We start from the raw sequence: 17,714 nt of genomic DNA on the forward strand, positions 1-17,714 counted from the left end.
GCTGTCTCCTCTTCTGATGGTCAGGAATACCCCATTCTAGTTAATTGTCCTTGAGGCTCACAGCAGGTTGTCTTCAATATATTAGACATAAAGTACCAGACCATTTCCCTGTGCACACGTGCTACTGTTGGATCTGGGTCTGCAGTCTCAGAGTCTGCCTGATGATTATAGGATGAAACACCCTACGAGGAAAATCAGGTCTGCCATAATTTGGGAGGAAATAAATGGTCACTTTATCTCACAAATACACCATCCACTTCGTAGATGTTCATAACATATTTAAAATCCGCCGGGCGGTGGTGGCGCATGCCTTTAATCCCAGCACTCGGGAGGCAGAGCCAGGCGGATCTCTGTGAGTTCGAGGCCAGCCTGGGCTACCAAGTGAGTTCCAGGAAAGGCGCAAAGCTACACAGAGAAACCCTGTCTCGAAAAAAAAAAAAAAATTTAAAATCCAAAACACAGAAGCTACTATACTCATAGCCCTTCTTTGAGAAAGCCTTAATCTCCTTCTGGAGTGTTTGCTTGCTTTGCTAAATAAACTTTGCCCTTGCCCTTTGTGTCTCTCAACTAAATTTGTTCCATCTAGAAGCTAAGAACTAAGAGATCCCCATAACAAAAGCCTTTGTTTTCCTTGTTCTGAGAGATGGCACTTTGAGAGTTATCCCCATTGCTCACCTGACTTGTATAAAGTAATGAATCCTCCTTCACCCTTTTATTTCCATGTTGTGCTTACTGCTCTGCACTCATCAAGGGGTGACTCATTGTTATCAGAGCTCCTGGTCCAGCCTCAAGCCTGGCTCTGCCTGGCTCCTCCAGCTGTCTGCTCAGATCAAGAGAAAATGATAAAATACATAAAATGAAAAGATGACTATATTACAGTTTGGCCAAAACTGGGGAATAAGTCCAAACTTAGCAAGGTCCCTTTTCCCTACATTGTATTATATAATTCATAGAAAAGGCACATTAAAAGATAGGAAATATGCATATGTAGAGGCAGCTGTGGGACTCTCTTATCTCAGCTCTCAGAGATAAGTTCTCTTGGTTCCAGAAGCCAGGGCCTCTGAAGACTGGCCTTCTCTGCCCTCAATTATTTTGTGGAGTAAAAAAAAAAAAAGCAATTTAAAAAGATACTTCATGAGTCCATTCACCATTGTGTTTGGTTATGTAAGAGCTCAAAAAAAAAACTGTCACTATATTTATTAGGGAAAAGAATGGTTTGTTCTTTCAGTAAATCTGAGATGTTCATTTGCTTTGGAAAGTCTTTAAAAGGAACTCTCAACATTTGTAATAGTGGAAACATTTCAATAATGCCTTGGGGGAATAAATTATCTTTTAATATAATATTATATAGAAGTTATTGTATACAATGCATACCAACATGTTAAGGTCTTCATTTTAGTACTGAGACACCAAGCTACAGAAGAACACCACATTCAAACATCTGCAATGGTCAGGAGTGGTGGCAGCCTCAAATGTCTGGCACTGAAGAAACTATGGTAGGACTACTGGGAGTCACAGGCCAGACATGTTACACAGGGAGACAGACCTTTCCCCAAACCGAAGAGGTCTATAGCCATGCTACTGCATCTGTGGCAAAGGCTGAAAACCATGCAGCGAAGAATGAACACAAACTTCAGAGTACAGATGATTTCAGACATGGCAGGAAGAACCAAGCAGGCTGACATGGTAATTTCTCAACCAACTAAAGTTTGGGTCTACTATGAAAGGATGTGATTTATTTTTTTCTGCGTGGTGTTTTGTGGTAACTGTCTCTGTTTTACATAGATTTGGGATGCTTGTTATTTTCCAACTTACGAATAATTTTGTTGATTATGAAAGTCTTAGATAAAAAGAAAAGGAAAAAGAATAACTTAATTAAGTGAATATTCAGTACACCCTAGAGGTTATTTTTACATGGTGGGGTGTGTGTATGTGTGCATGTGCGTGCGTGCGTGTGTGTGTGTGTGTGTGTGTGTGTGTGTGTGTGTGTGTGTATGTGTGTGTGTGCAGCATGCGCATGAATGTTCAGGTGTTCCTACCCACGATGTACATGTGAAGGGCAAAGGAAAACCAGCTGAAAGACCAACAAACTCTTGGGATCCACCTATCTCAGCTAGGTCTACAGTGCCATGCCTAGCTTGTATAGGGGTAGGTGGGATTCAAACTCGGTTCTCCAGACTTGTACAGCAATTGATCTCCCCCACTGAACCACCTTTCCAGCCCCTTTTCCACAGATTTTTTTAATCAGGATAATTGCTGAGAAATGCACTGATACACATACTATTTGGGCAAGGCAGTCAAACCACAGACATAATCAATCATGTACCCTGTATGGATCTTCATTTCAAAGAATGTTTTTAAAACTGCAGTTACTACAATGATAACCAATGATCAGTGCAGACTTGAAGCCAAAAGGGGAACAACCACATTCCTTAGGCAGCAGTTTCAAGGTGCCCTGAGGTTACATAATATCTATCTAACACAGGCAAATCTATGTTCAGAAAACTATGCTTACCTACAGCATAGACCAGTAATGTAAAATTCATAATGCACAAGTCAATCTCTACCTATGAGCATCTCAGAAATGCCCGTAGACTAGAAACAAGTGGTCATTATGAAGGGCTGCTGCACCCTAGTCTATTACATTATCATGGAAACTTTTAAATTGACTAGCTCAGCTTGTGATTTAGTATATACTTACTTTAAGCAAAATGCTTTTTTGTTTACAGGAAAGTATAAATTAACGACCTTCTAATTTAATGAAGTCCTAAGCATATGGATACACATTCTTACCCTCTAAAGATGAATCTATTATTTAAATTTGAATTATGTGTTCAATTCAGAAATTTGTAGCTCTTGAAATATTTTTCAGATTTTGTTTCATTTCATTTTATTTTTCATAAGGCTAATAAGGCTCAGCAGGTAAAGGTGCTTTCTGCCCAGCCTGAGGTCCTGAGTTTGAATCCCAGGACCCGCAGGATGGAAGGAGAGAAGAAATTCTTACAATTTGTCCTCCAGTCTCTACATATAAAACAAACTGAAATAATTTTTGAAAGAATACATTGTTTTAAATAAAGCACTAAAAAGAACAAAAGCTGAATTTTAGGACTCATCAGAATTTTTCTGCTGTTCTGTGAAATGCAAAGCTTTCCTTCAACATGAAATATGACGTTGATTCTTCTTGCTCCAAGGCTGTCTAGATTTCCCCTACAGACATTATTGCCTGGGTCCAAACACTACTTAGACTGCAGTAAAAGTGATTTTACCCACTCTACCCCATTCCTGAAACCATACTTAGGATCCCTTGGGAGCCATTATCAACAAACTGAAAACCTACACTTGATCCCTGCATTTTAACCTAATATTTGTGTTTTCTTGACTTCAACAACCTATGCTAGAAAGATACTACTGCAATATCTGCAGCCCCTCATAACTCTAGGGTTACTGGCAGTGGCACTGACACCCCCAGGTCAGTCAGAAATGTCTTTTCCTTCCACAGCAAGGTCAACATCCTGGAGTCAGCTGGAGTAGTGATGGGAAATAGATCTCCTTAGCTTTTCAGTTTCCCTAATATGAAAATCTCTGAGTAGGAAAATGAAGTAGCCTAGATCTAGACAAGCCCGGGGCAGCACAGGGGTGTGGGGGTGCAAATCACACGGGGATGAAGATTGACACAATCATAGAGTTGTGTTGCAGCAAAACTACCTCCACTCTCCTTGGGCCAATGGGACCTACCAAAGATGACTGCTAACTTTCCTATCCTTCAGGGCAGTGATACTTCCATTGTCATTAGCCTGTGCTACCCTGTATATGATGGCATGACACATCTGTAAAACTTCATTTAGGACCAAAAATGAGGATTACCTCTTCTGGGACAGTCTGGACCCATTCCTAGAATTCCCAAATTCCTTGTCCTTCCCCCTTACCTTTACCTAACCAATACCTAACCCCTTCCATTAAGGTTGGTTTACCAACCACACTTGCTAGTGTGCCACAGGTTTGTTATATCACCTGCTCAGGAGGGTGAAGCGGGGGATCCTAAATCCAAGGACTCCTGGGCTGTAGAGTGAGATCAAGGCCAGGCTGGGCAACTTGGTGTCTGTCTCAAAATAAAAAGGTATAAATAAAGAATGGTCCTGTGGTAAAGCATTTGCAGAGCCTGCAGTGGGCCCTAGGCTCAGTCCTCAACACCAACTAAACAAAATACATACATGAGCACATACACACACACACACACACACACACACACACACACAAGCATGTACAAGTGTGCACAGAGGCTGGTTTGATATTCTCTCTCTGAAATGCCTGCATATTTACCTTTAGGGGTGTGTGCGCGCGCACGCACCTGCCACTCCCTCTCACCTTCCTCTCATTCTTCCCTGGTCGTGTATAAATCTACATTAGAACCTTTTCTCAACCAACTCTTAACTTTGCTTCAAAACTAATGCTTTATTCAATTCAGTAACTGCGTATCACTCTCCTTCATACCTTCTTTACATTTGCTCTCAAAATGTATACAACGATCTTCCGAAAAGTCTGTTGTTCTGCTTATCTACTATGCACTCTTACTGCGTAGCCCAGGCTGGTTTGGAACCTTCAATTCTCCTACCTCTGCCTCCAGACTTAATGGGATTATAGACATGAATCACCATGTCAGACTCAAGGTTTTAAAGAAATTCAAAGAGGGCTAGAGACTGCAGGTTTAGATTTGTATCTGTTCTAGGGTAGATAACTCTCCTCATTGCACAGGTGTGCACCATCCCCTTCCCATGACTGCAGAGGCCTCCTTTTCTTCTTCTGGAAACACTCAAAAGGTGCTTTATCCAAAAGAGAGGCTTCTGCAAGCCATGCCAAGTACCAAACAGTTGCATGAACAATGCATAAAAACCATTAAATCATAGTAAAGGAGGAAAGGGAATGGAATATATTTCTTTTAGTGGCTTAAGACACATGTTCTTCCTCTATCAGGACTATCCTGCATGGGATCACAAGACACTCCCAGAATTCGTAAAGAAAACAGCAAGAGGCTAGTTACTTTCTGTTCTAGGATCCAAAGAAACAGCACCAACTCAAAGTAGAGACAGTAAAGGAGGAAGCTAGCCTGACATTCACTGCCCTCCCCTACCACACTAGACCTGCTCCCCAGAGAAAAGGAACAGGTGTGAATTCAGAACAAGTCAAGGCAAGAAGAGAAGCAATCCATTGAACTAGAATGTTAACCATGTCTGATTAGTTAGGAGAGAGGACAGAAAGAGGAGACAAAGAAATATTGTTATCTGATACAATAAAAGCATGCAATATCTTTTGTAGATATTATTTGACCAAAGAGAAACTCTCATTCTGTAATCCACAGATATATTTGAAGGGTGATATTATAGCACTATGAAACTGTGCATGTGCTATCTGTAATGCAGAGGACCACAAGGAAAAACAGATAGTGGCCTTCAGGAAATATTTTCATTTGCTTGCTCCTTTTATGATCTGAGTACCTCCCGAGAGCTCAGATAACAAGTATGCACCACCACACCTGGTTTATTCAGTGCTGATGGTCATCCAATCCAGGGCCACCTGCATACTAGGAAAACATGCCCATCTGGGCTACATCCCCAGTTTCCCCCATTCCTAAGGCATGTGGATATTTCTCTTTACTCCAAGATAGAAAAAAAAAGAAGAGATTTCAATGACCAAGTCTAAAAACCACACTGTGAACAATGCACAGCCAGCCAGCATTAGATTACTTATAACTAATCTTAATGTTATTTTACTTCTAAATGTTAAAGGTTCTCAGTTTTAATATCAATAGGCTTTCATGTGATATGGAGACTGTTTCCCTCCAAAGGAGTCAAAACTATACCACTCTGGCATTTGAGCTATTTTAAATTAAAGGCACTTCATGTAAGTGTTTAAAAACAGCAGGTGGGAGGGCACTGCTTTAACCTTGGCACTTTTCTTAAAAGCAAAAGATGAAATTTCCCAGTGAAAAGAAGAGCATCCTTATCATCAAGGACAGAGTTATCTGTATAGACTTCATTTAAAAAAAAAAGAAAAAGAAAAAAAAACCTTAGCTTTTGTTTACATTTTCCACAGAATTTTTATAACTGGTGACCCTTTGCCCCATTCAATTTGTAAGGGTGCTCATTGTTTCTTATCCTTTTCTTCTCTATGAGGGTTCCTTTGCCAGCAATTCTTATACTTGCTAGTGATGCTGTCTCCTCTTATTCCGGCATCCATCTAATTCTAAACCCTGTATGGACTCTCAGAGAATGAGGGTGCAGAACCACAGGTCCTGTGCAGCTACTTATGAGCATCAGTGGTCTCTAAAACTTGCAGAAAGTAGAACATGCCACCTGATTTACACCTAGTGTTTCTCATCTCACAGTATCTGCCAGGGCTACCAAGGGATTTGGTTTTGCGGTATACACTCACAGTAGACTCCTCTCTCACAGAGAAAGCTTCTGACATAGGAAGACTGTAGGCTTTTCCATTCATTTAACTCTTCAAATTTAGCAAGTATTTTAAAGCTAGAAGGTTACACAATAATGAGTGATCTACAATCTGGAGCCAAATTCATATATATGCAATATTTTTTTTTGAAAAATCAGTATTAAGAAGTTGAGTTCCACTATGCCAGCATGCCATGATAACCCTAAGGGTGTAATACAGGCATGCACACCATGGTGATAACCAATAAATTTCTAATTAGACTTAAGAGGGAAGTAATGCAATGAGAGGGAAATCATATTTGGTACTGGAAACCTAGCCAGCTACCCAGGACTAGTGAAGTCATGAATCTTGAATGAGAACCTACAACTGTCACTTGACTAAACCAGCATAATCCCTGAATAGTGCTATATTTACCCTTATACCAGATATGTGTAGTCTTCACCCCTCATTCAAGAAAAGTCTCAGTTCAACAGACAGAAACTATTATAGAAAACTATAACCAATCAAAATGTAGAGGTGTGGATCCAATGCCTGGATACATCTACAAAACAAATTCCATACTTAAGGCTCAAGGAATATTGCAGAAGAGGGGCCAGAAAGATTAGAAGAGTCGAGGGTTAGGATGTTGGCTGTGAGACTGTAATTTCAGAACCGATACTCTAAAGTCTCACTGATTTGATTGCCTAAACATGATCTGAACAAGGAAAGCAACAGTCTCCATGACAAAGTCAACTGGAGAAGGGGGGCATTCCACAAGGCCTCACCCTACACAAAGAACTATACAGGCAACTAAGGAACACTGAGAGTAAGACAAATAGACTTCCCAAGAAAGAGCACACCAATTTGTTATCCAACACCAAACAGTCAGTCCTGAAAAAATATATACATTAACATTATACAGACTGAGCAGGTTGTCTTTAGGAATACATATACATTTATGCATGTAGCAACAATTAATGAAAAAAAGAGGCCATGAATTTGAAAGAAAGCAAGGAGGGATACATAGGTTTAGGAGAGAGGAAAGGGAAGAGATAAAAGATGTAACTCTACTAGAGCTGTTACTTTGGAAATTATGGGGAGGACAGCTCTATAATTACATTCCATCACACTAGCATCCAGTGCTCCAGTCATGATCCCAAATTGACCCAGCAGTGTAACCAAGCAGACCCAACCAGTGTAACCAGTGTAACCATTAACCAACACGTTCTTTATTGAAATTATTTAATATTTTAATACTATTATATTTTTGTTTTACAATGCATTATTTTTTTACCCATATACTAACATCTTCCTTTATGATCTCAAGATATATTTCATATGCTAAATTTTCAGGCAACATATTCCAATAATTGTATATAAGGAGGAACATACTGTCTGCTCAGGGTTTTTTTTTTTTTCTTCTATAGTAGTCATATTCCTCAGGTCTCTAGTTATGGAGATTTTTAAACTCAAGTTACTTTGGGTGTGTTGCCTAGTATTTCTAAAAACAAATACTGAATGGCAAAAAAGAAGGGGAAAAGAAGTTGGGTTCTAGGCATTATAGAGCAAGCTAAGCACTTGCTTGTGACATTATTTCCACTGATTTCTGGTAAACACCAGGTTTCTTCCTATCTGATGTCACTAACACTTTGCTGCAATGAAATTTCAGTTCCCTGCCCCTGAGATCCTGAGAAAATTAACCTCAGATTGCTACTTAGTGAGTAATACACAATGTGAACTGTCCCTCTTTCTAGGGCCTCTGTGAAGAATGGACAACAAACTGGAAATTATGGAGCAAGCTAGGGCCTGCGTATTTTATACATGATATTTTTACTGCTGATTCCCAGGAAGCACCAGACTTTGCCATTGATATCAGGCCCATCATGACAAGGAGAAATGAATTAGTGTCTCTGCCCTCAAAGACTTTATGTTCTAATAGAAATATTTAAATTCAACCAAGTCATACATTGCTACACTTTACAATGATGTCTTCTTACCTCTTCTCTTGCAAATACAATTTCAATTACTAAGGGTCCCACAGGGCAAAAGAATCAGTAGCAGCCACAGATTCAGGCTGCAAAAGAGCCTCTGCAGAAATCCTGCTGGCCTGGAGTGTGTGCAGGAAGTCTGAAGAGCTCTACAGTAGCCCCATCAAGCCTGAATCTCATCTGCATGCCCAGTAGAGACCTGTGTTAGCTATCAATGGAAAGATGGGTGAGTCATACCTGATCCATCCCTGGAGAAAACCCCAGCTACTTAAGGTATAACTGATAAATGGTGAAAGGCTCTCTTTGTTGTAAGTCAGCTTCTCTGACATTGCCTAGCTATCTCAGAATATTTGCAACCCATTTGTATTTGGTAGGGCCCCTCTCATTGGGCTTCCAGAGGTCTCTGGCTCATGAACATGGCTTCCTACTGTAGTTCCGACATTTTTTTACTCTTGTCTTCCACACTAGACTGCAACCTTTTTTGTTTTCTATAGCCACCTGCCTAGCACACGTACTTCCAAGTTCAACAGATTTGTGTTGAATTATTGATCGGTGCCAAGCACTGTGCCAGGCAATGAGAAACTGGCATTAAAAGTGCATTCCCTGCCAAAGAGTAAATAATGAAGTAGAGAGACGGAGTCAGCAATTCAAACACGTGATCTATGCTAATGGAACACAGTACTGGATGAGGAGAGAGGATAAAGGAAGGAATATGGGTGGGGGGAAGCGAGGGGAATGGACGTTGTCCCAGTGAAACAGGGAAAGGCTACATTCCCCAGTGGCTATGAAATAGACTCTGGGGAGTTACAGGTAGTACAAATAACATGGGGGTAAAACATCTGGAAAAAAAAAAAAAAAGAACAACAGAAAGGTTGGTTCAAATATCCAGAGGTCAAATACACAGAGGTTAGCCTTAGGAAGGAACTTTGAAAATACTGTTGTTAAACATGAATAAAGTCTCCCATATTGAATACAGAAAGTTTCTGTAACACTTCTTACCTCCCTGAAATTGCTTTTGTTGGCCCTGGGATCTCCGGGACAGGACGATGTCTCAGCAGAAACGATCGAGAAGGTCTGGAGACCAGCTTGCTCCGGCTTCTCATGGGTGTGTGGACTGGTGATGAGGGAACATACAGATCATTCACAACCATCTCTCCTTGAAACTGAAAGAACGGGGCTGGAGGGGAGCTTTCTAATGAGCCATTGGTACCATTTCCAGAATGTGTTTCTGATGTTGGATAGTCCACAGAGGGAAGACATTCAGGGTTTGTGCTAAGAGCCTTGCTGGAATTTTCTGATATCAAGCTGACTTTTCCTGTTTGTTCTTCTCCAGCTGTACAGTCCACAGCCTTCTGGGTAATCAAAGAATCTATTTTAACATTTACACCACCAAATAAAGAATCTTGCGGAGAATCCACAGTCTGGTGTTGCTCTTCTTCTGGAAAGGGCAAGTCTTGTGGAGAAAGGGATAGCTTATCTTGTGATTTAGGAGACTGGCAATTTCCTACACCAAAGGTACTCATTGTAACCGTCTCCAACGGTGTCAGGCCTGGTCTAGGAATACTAACGGAATCAGAAAATTCTACACAGGTGTTGTTGCTGGAAGATGGAGGATTGTGAGGCTCTTCTGGGGTGTTGCCATTCTTTGTTTTATGAACATTTGCATATATTGGGATGTCTTGCATTTTTGAAAAGATCATCTGTAACTGTTTAAGTATCCTCCTACGGTGTCCTGTTGGTGAGATTCCAATCTGGTGTAGCACACTATCATTTATCGATGTACAGTCCTTCACAGTATAAAAGCCAAATTCACGGAAATGTAAGAGGTACTGCTCCAAATTGATGCTCATTAGGAAATCTCTGATGTCCACATTTACTTCACTGACTGAGGACATAATGGTGGCTTCATTACTACCTGAGTTTTAAAAAGCAGCACAATGAGACACACACAAGGATGTACTTCTTACGTTTTTTTTTTCCTCTATCACTTTTTATAATGTTTTCAGAATGTTATTTTCTGGTTTTAGAATGTTATTCCTGTTCATATGCTGAAGCCTGAAAAAAAAATTAGGATATTTTCATTATTATGAAATATAATATATATATATATGTATGTATTTATATATAAACTATATAAATAGTTTCTTTCAGTGGTGCTAGGAATCAAGCCAAAATCTTCAGACATGCTAAGCAAGCACTTTACCCCCAAACTCCATTCTCAGCCCAGTATCCTTCAATTAGTAAAGCCTAGTTTTACACTAAACTTACCCTGTGAAAACAAAATAGACATTAAGGGTACATTTGCTACCTGCTGAGATTGGATTCTTTGGTGCATTGAAAGCCAATCCCTAGGCTTAACACAAAGTTGCAGACCAGAAATGATATGATAATACCAAAAGATTTTAGAAAAAGAAAAAAATGAGTCTCACAAATATAAGGTATATACATGTGAAAACAAGTTTATTTATATCATTAACTGATAAAAGCACAAGTAAAATGATAAGAAAGACCAGTTTTCAAAGCATTTGTGAAACAGTTTTATACTGGTCACCAAAAAAAATTTAAAAAAAATAAAAAATAAAAAAATAAGCATTCAAAAAAGTAGAATCACACAGCTGGGTAAGATAAAGACCTGGTTAATATTCTATATACAGGGCAATACAATAATATCTGAAGATAGTAATTCCCTGAATAAAATTTCAGGTGCTACTAGGAACTTCTCGAGGCTTACTTTCTAGTCGAATAGTAAGCTGCCAGTCAGATACAAGACTTAGAATTAATATTAAATATTCACAGGGTGGTGTATTAAGCAAGAGCCCCCAAGACACTGACAGTCTTGAGGTCTAAGTTCCTGGTAATTTCTCTTCACTAACTTCTGTTAGTTTCTGGCTGTTAAGAAGCAGGCAGACCCTCTTGCACCTTACATTTCAAAAGAGCAGGTGGCATTATGTGTTAACAATCAATATTAACACGCAAGAGAACACCAGCTGAATGATAATTTAGGTAATTCTTAAGTACATTAATTAGCAGGAAATATAGTAATACGAGGGTGAAATGTAAAAGTTTAAAGGTCATGTTTTCCTTCAACGTATTCATAGCAAGTACATTTTTCTCCCAAACAAAGTTTTATGCTTTTTTCCAACCTTACTTGTATTTTCTTCCTTCCTTCCTTCCTTTCTTTTCTTTTCTTTTCTTTTCTTTCTTTCTTTCCTTTCCTTTTTTTCTTTTTCAGTAGTAAAGATGGAGACAAGGACCCTATTCATGCTGTGTGAGCACTCTTATCACCGAGTGACACTCCCTACCCTTTCTACTTTGTAAATAAAGCTTAAAATGATCTCACTGGTCTTGAACTGATTCTTTAGACAAATCTATGAAGCACTGAACTCATCCAAGAGTACCAAATAATTACAGGTATGTGCCACCAGGTGTAGCATCACCAGCCTTTTAAAAAGCCAACTGATATCAGTGCTAGATATATGGGTGTGTTAAGTATGTGCAGCTATCTATACCTCATGCTTCAAGGGAAAAAAATAACTGCATAAAAGTTATAACACAACATAAAACAAACAAGATAAAATTCCCTAAGCAATGTCCTTTCTGCAGTGTGTCTGGAAACCACAACTGCTGTTGCCCTCCAAAGGGCACTGGATAGACTCAGCATGTTCCAGGGAACAAATGTTACAAGCTATTGCCTTGAATATTTAAAAAGATCAGCAAACACTATCAAAAGATAGAGCTTCAGAGAACACCCACCTTCATCAGGCTTACAACAGAAGCAGAGAAATTCAGATACCAGAGAGGAAAGCAGGAAATGCCTGTGTCAGGGCGGGTGTGGGGGAGGGAGCTAACCCACGCTACCAATACAGCTGATTGTGCAAACTTTCTTCTTCTTTATTTGTTTTTTGTCTTTTGGTTTTTGGTTTTGTTTTTTTTTTTTTTTTTCAGGACACTGGCTGGAACTAACTGCTACAATGTATAAAATAAGTGAGTTTAGAATCCAGCACATTATAAGTTATAAACACAATGAATTGCTTAATAATTTTAAAGGCTCAGAAGCACTGTCCCTTTGGGAAAAATAAATTCCAAATGGCACAGTCATGGTTACCAGCCCTCAAAATAAACCTATTAGCACAAAAAAAAACAATTTTAACAAAACATATACATATTCAAAGAAAATATCAGATCTTTCCATAAGTGTCATCCATCTACCACCCACTCACCCAAATCTGAGACCCACATCTGAAAACCCCAGCATACCCTTGTCTCACTAAGTACATACAAGGAACAGGAAAACTACTGATTTTATTCTTTGCTACAGACTAAGTTGTGGCCTCCACCCTAAAATCCCTATGCTAAAGCCTTAGCCTTCAGTGGGACTAGATTTGGAGACAGTGGTTTCTGGGAACTAATTACTTAAATGATGCTGTTCTGATACAATAGGATTAGATCCTTATAAGAAAAACCACAGAGCTTGTTATTTCCCTGACCAGGTCATAACACCTCCACCCAACTGAGGACATGGCAAGAAGAGAGCTCCCACAAGAATAGAATCAGAATCTGCCAGCCAGCAACTTGACTCAGCCTCTAGAACTATGAAAAATGCATTTCTGTTCTTTAAGCCACACAGACTGTAGTATTTTGTTGTATCAGCTGGTCTTACTCACATGCTCTTCCATTCTTGCTGCCTGTGCTATGGCCCAGGACCTGCTAATACCTTTTGCCTGAAAAACCTGCAACCGTTTCTGAATAAAACCCTCATTCCATGCACCAGTGAATTATCAAAATTTATAGTCTCAAAATTGTCAAATTGAACTTTCTTATAGTGCCATGTCACATGCTAGCCTCTTGTGAATAATAATAATAATAATAATAATAATAATAATAATAATAATAATAATGATAGCAGCAGATTCTACTGATGCAAACAGCAAGCATATGCCAAGTATCATGCCTTGTAAATGTTTCCTTGTAGGAAGTCAATCCTGTTAAGAACTCTACTATTATATTCAAACTATTTCAAACAGTCTGATAGCATCCCTTATTCACTTCACCTCATTGTTAACTGTTTTTCCTCTGAGGCAGGAAGCTCGTTATTTTTGTTCCTTTAGCATATGTTGCATCTGCTTGTCTATGCACCATGTATAGTTCTGAGGAGGCAGGTATTACCTCCTCTAAGTAGGTAACAGTTGGACCCCTAAAATAGAACAGAATGCCCTTTTCTCCATATGTATCTATAACTAGTGCTTAGAATATGAGTTATGGAACTGGACTGGTCAGGGATAGAAGTGGTTGAAGGACTTGTATTGCTAGATTTGTTTGTTGTGTGTGCGTCTGTGTTGTTCTCGTACACAGCCTTTCCTTTCACAGTACATACTTTATTTCCTGGGTGTCTGAATCAAGGACAGATACATCAGTGTTCTACTCATAACCATCTCTCCGCTACCATTCACCATGCTAAGTATAACTACAGGACAATTTTGGAGACATGGAAGAGGCTCTCTACCCAGAGACCTTGCAGTTCTTTACACTTTAATACTAGATCTGTATTCCAGTCACCTGACTTTTTAACAGTCTGATTTCAAGGGCTGAGCAACCAATGGTGTTCACATATCTATCTTTTCCTAGGAGACTTTAGCTCCAAAGAAAGTAATGAGATACAAAGAGACAGGACCACTCTTAAATATGAGACAGCAGCAGCCCTCTGTGCTTTGACTTCCCAGGGGTTATTGGGAGGCATGGTATGACTCAGTGGCTCTCCAGAGACTGGTGTAGGAATCTGCTAGACAGCAACACCTACGGACAGCAGGACTAGAAATGCCTCTTAACCCCGTCCGAACGTGATTGGGTTGTGTACTGAAACTTGGTAATTAAGAGTTGCAAATCCTCTACAGTTCTCAAGCGTGCTCTAGTGCACCTTATCACTCATTTTGCTTGAGTGGAAAACCTTCTTAACACTCTGCACACAATACAATGCACACAAATCTGGGGTCAAACTATGTTCAGGTCTTGCTTCCTTCACTTCCTAGAAGCATGAACTCAAATACAGGTCCAATGCGATGATTCAGTTTCGTTTTCTGTAAAATGCAAACACTCAGATGTACTCCAGCCTTGGTATAGGTCAAGTGGCAGAAGCCATTCCACTAACACACTGCTAGTGGTCACCCATACTATACATTCAACTCCATTACAAGATTTATGTTCACTATTTGTAAGTTCCCACTGTTGATTCCTTTCTATTCTTTGAGAAAGTACAGGGCCAGAGTTAAAAATTGTAGAGAGGAGTTCAGGGTCCATGGAAGGAGATCTTATTCCATGTCATGAAAAAGAACCAGGCTCTTTAGCCCTATTCAGTATGATAAATTGCACAGAGAGAGTTTCAAGTATAGACTTTGGCCTGCTTTCCTTGATTCAGCCACCCACAAGAATATATGCATATGACAAAGAAAGGTAAAAAACTAGGCATTAAAACACAACACAAGCCTGTGTGTGTGCGTGTGTGTATGTGTGCGCTTTGAAACCATCTCTACCACCCCTACCAACTTCTCTCCACCCTTTAAATGTGTTCCACACCATTTATAAAGTTCTGGGGTGCTAGATACAGATGTATGTGGAGAAAGTAACATTTCAGTCTCCATTTGAAAGTTATCCTGATCTCTTAATACCCTAAAGCAATGGTTCTCAACCTTCCAAATGCTGAGACCCTTTCATACAGTTTCTCATGCTGTTGTGACTACCAACCATAAAATTATTTTGTCACTAATTCGTAACTGTAATATTGCTACTGTTATGAATCCTAATGTAAACATCTGTGTTTTCTGTTGGTCTTAAGCAAGCCCTGTGAAAGGGTTTTTGGACAACCAAAGGGGTCTCAATCCACATGTCGAGAATCACTGCCCTAAAGGGTAATTGAAGGAACATGGAGAAGGAAATATGTTTTTTGTTATTTTGTAGAGAAAAGAAGCAAGAAAGCCATGTTTCTGTTAGATCTCAAAGACTAAGAGAGTTTTTTTTTTTTCATGCTAGTTAGGCTGTTGGGACAAAATACCTTAGACTGGATAATTTATAAACAATAGATAGCATTGCTCTCAGTTCTGGAACACAATCAATCCAAGAGGAAGGGACCTGGAGTTCCAGTGTCTGGGGAGGGTATGCTCCTCCCAGATATGCTCTTACATTTGGCAGAAGAGCACAAGCGATAAAACGCTCCCTCTTTCCATCTTACAAACTCACTAATCTCATCCACAAATGTTAACCACTTCCCAAACGTCCCACATTTAAAGACTGCTACTCTAGGGGATCCTGGTTTCACACATGATCTGAGAGGATGAACACATTCAGACCAGTCTTAGCCATATTCTGCACATTCCATGGGATACTTCAGTATAAAAACAGAAAGTCTAAACCAAAGTGACCTGGATCAGATAACAGTTCCCCACCTACAAACCTTTTGCATGTGGGTATTTAGTCTCTCTATACTTCAGTTTCCTCAACAGGAAAATGGGTATAAGCAGTTCCTACACCTTCCCCCATCGGGCTGCTGTGAGAAATTAATGCTTTAATACATTTGAAGTATTTATAACACCCAACTAAGACACATAATGCTAAGTCAGGGTATCCCACTATTATTTATTATTTCCCATTATTATTTTACCATAATACATTCTGTCAAGATGTTGATTCTAAAAGCTTCTAAAGCTTCCCAATAAACACCAGTCAAAGAATATGTTTATAGACATCCTACAGCATATGTTGAGGGATGGTACAAATGATGGGCATGACAAACATGACTGTGCACATGACCATACTATCCTGATGTACTTCAATGAGGAAGCACACAAAGGGGAACACCACTTAGACTCATATGATATAAGCCTGACCTATGTGTCACTTAATAAACAGTTTTATCATCTTACCAAGCTCCACCCTGAATTCAACTACATATCCTCAATTCCCTGCTGCCACAGGCTGCTACCACTCAATCTACCTTCTTATTTACCTTAGACCACTACAGTAGGTTCCTGAACCAATATCCCTAACTTTGTATTGGCGCCCTCCCTGCACACACCAGATTCTTAATACCTGAAGCATTATGGTTAATTTTATAACAAAAGTCACATCATAAACACTCCCCACAACTTCCCAAATTCACTATCCCTGTCTTTCTGGCTCCACTGGCAACTACCAACTGGCCTCAGCCTGTTCCTAACATAGACCCTTTCTCACTTGAGCTTCCATCTCTCTCAATCTCCAGTGTGTTGTGGACTATTAGTTGAAGATGTGTTACATTTGTTTATGTAGTGGAACATTTGTTCAATGATGCAAAGATGTGTTTCACTCTTTTATGTTGTATATGTTTAACTGAAAAGCTGTGTTATTGTGCCTGTCCAAAACACCTGATTGGTCTAATAAACAGTTGAATAGCCAATAGCTAGGCAAAAGAAAGGATGGGTGTGGCTGGCAGGCAGAGAGAATAAATAGGAAGAGAAAGCCGAGAAGAGAGATGGGGAGTAAGAAAAGGTGGAGAGAGGACACCAGGGGCCAGTCACCCAGCTAGATTGTCAGCCACAGAGTAAGAAGTAAAGAAAGGTATATAGAATAGAGAAAGATAAAAGCCCAGATGTAGTGGGTAGCCATTTCAGCTTTGATCTGGAAGTTCCAACCCCCATTGAGGCTTTGGTAACTGTCATGCCTACAAGGCAAGGCCAAGAGAGGGCCCTGAAGACCCCAGATCCGGATGTGCCTGCTCTCTTGGTTCCTGGACCCTGGACGCTGGAGGTAGACCAAGCAGAGTTCTCCAGAGAACACCGCGGGACTGCGCCAAGCCTTTCCCAGACTCTGTAAATTATCCATTCACTTATAAGTTACCCCATAAAATAAACTGCCCTTTTAACTACGTGGAGTGGCCTTAATAATTTCACCAATACCCAGAGGCAAAAAGGCAGATAGCATAATTTAAGAAAAGCTGGCTAGAAACAAGCCAAGCTAAGGCTGGCCATTTATAAGTAAGAATAAGACTCCGTGTATTTATTTTGGAGCTGGGTGATGGGCCCCCAAATACCAAAGAGTGAAAAAACAAACTACACCAGTGTACACTACACATTCCATGGTTCATGGCTCACTCCATAAGTTGCATGGTCTCATCAAATGTCCCTTTTTCTGGGAGGGCTTTTTCCACCTGGTACACTGGTAAGCATGCCTTGCTACTCACCACTCTTTACTTTAACGTGCCCAATGCACTTTTTTTTTTTTTTACTACCTGACACCTCTTATCTAATCAGGATGACAGATAGGAAGTATTCA

At 39.9% G+C, this 17,714-nt stretch overlaps 1 protein-coding gene across 3 annotated transcripts in view; it reads right to left on the bottom strand.

The window, feature by feature from the left end:
* The window catches only part of Arap2 (ArfGAP with RhoGAP domain, ankyrin repeat and PH domain 2), a 177,939-nt gene that overhangs the window by 150,441 nt on the left and 9,784 nt on the right, over nucleotides 1-17,714 (bottom strand). For all 3 annotated transcript variants that reach the window (XM_052734962.1, XM_052734963.1, XM_052734960.1), the window contains exon 2: nucleotides 9,414-10,469. In XM_052734962.1, coding sequence (XP_052590922.1) covers nucleotides 9,414-10,309 — 896 coding nt within the window. In that variant the 5' untranslated portion in view covers nucleotides 10,310-10,469. The remainder of the gene's footprint in view (nucleotides 1-9,413; nucleotides 10,470-17,714) is intronic.

The sequence above is a fragment of the Peromyscus californicus genome, unplaced genomic scaffold (assembly GCF_007827085.1).
Source record: "Peromyscus californicus insignis strain IS unplaced genomic scaffold, ASM782708v3 Scaffold_13__1_contigs__length_99412109, whole genome shotgun sequence".
NCBI lineage: Eukaryota > Metazoa > Chordata > Mammalia > Rodentia > Cricetidae > Peromyscus > Peromyscus californicus.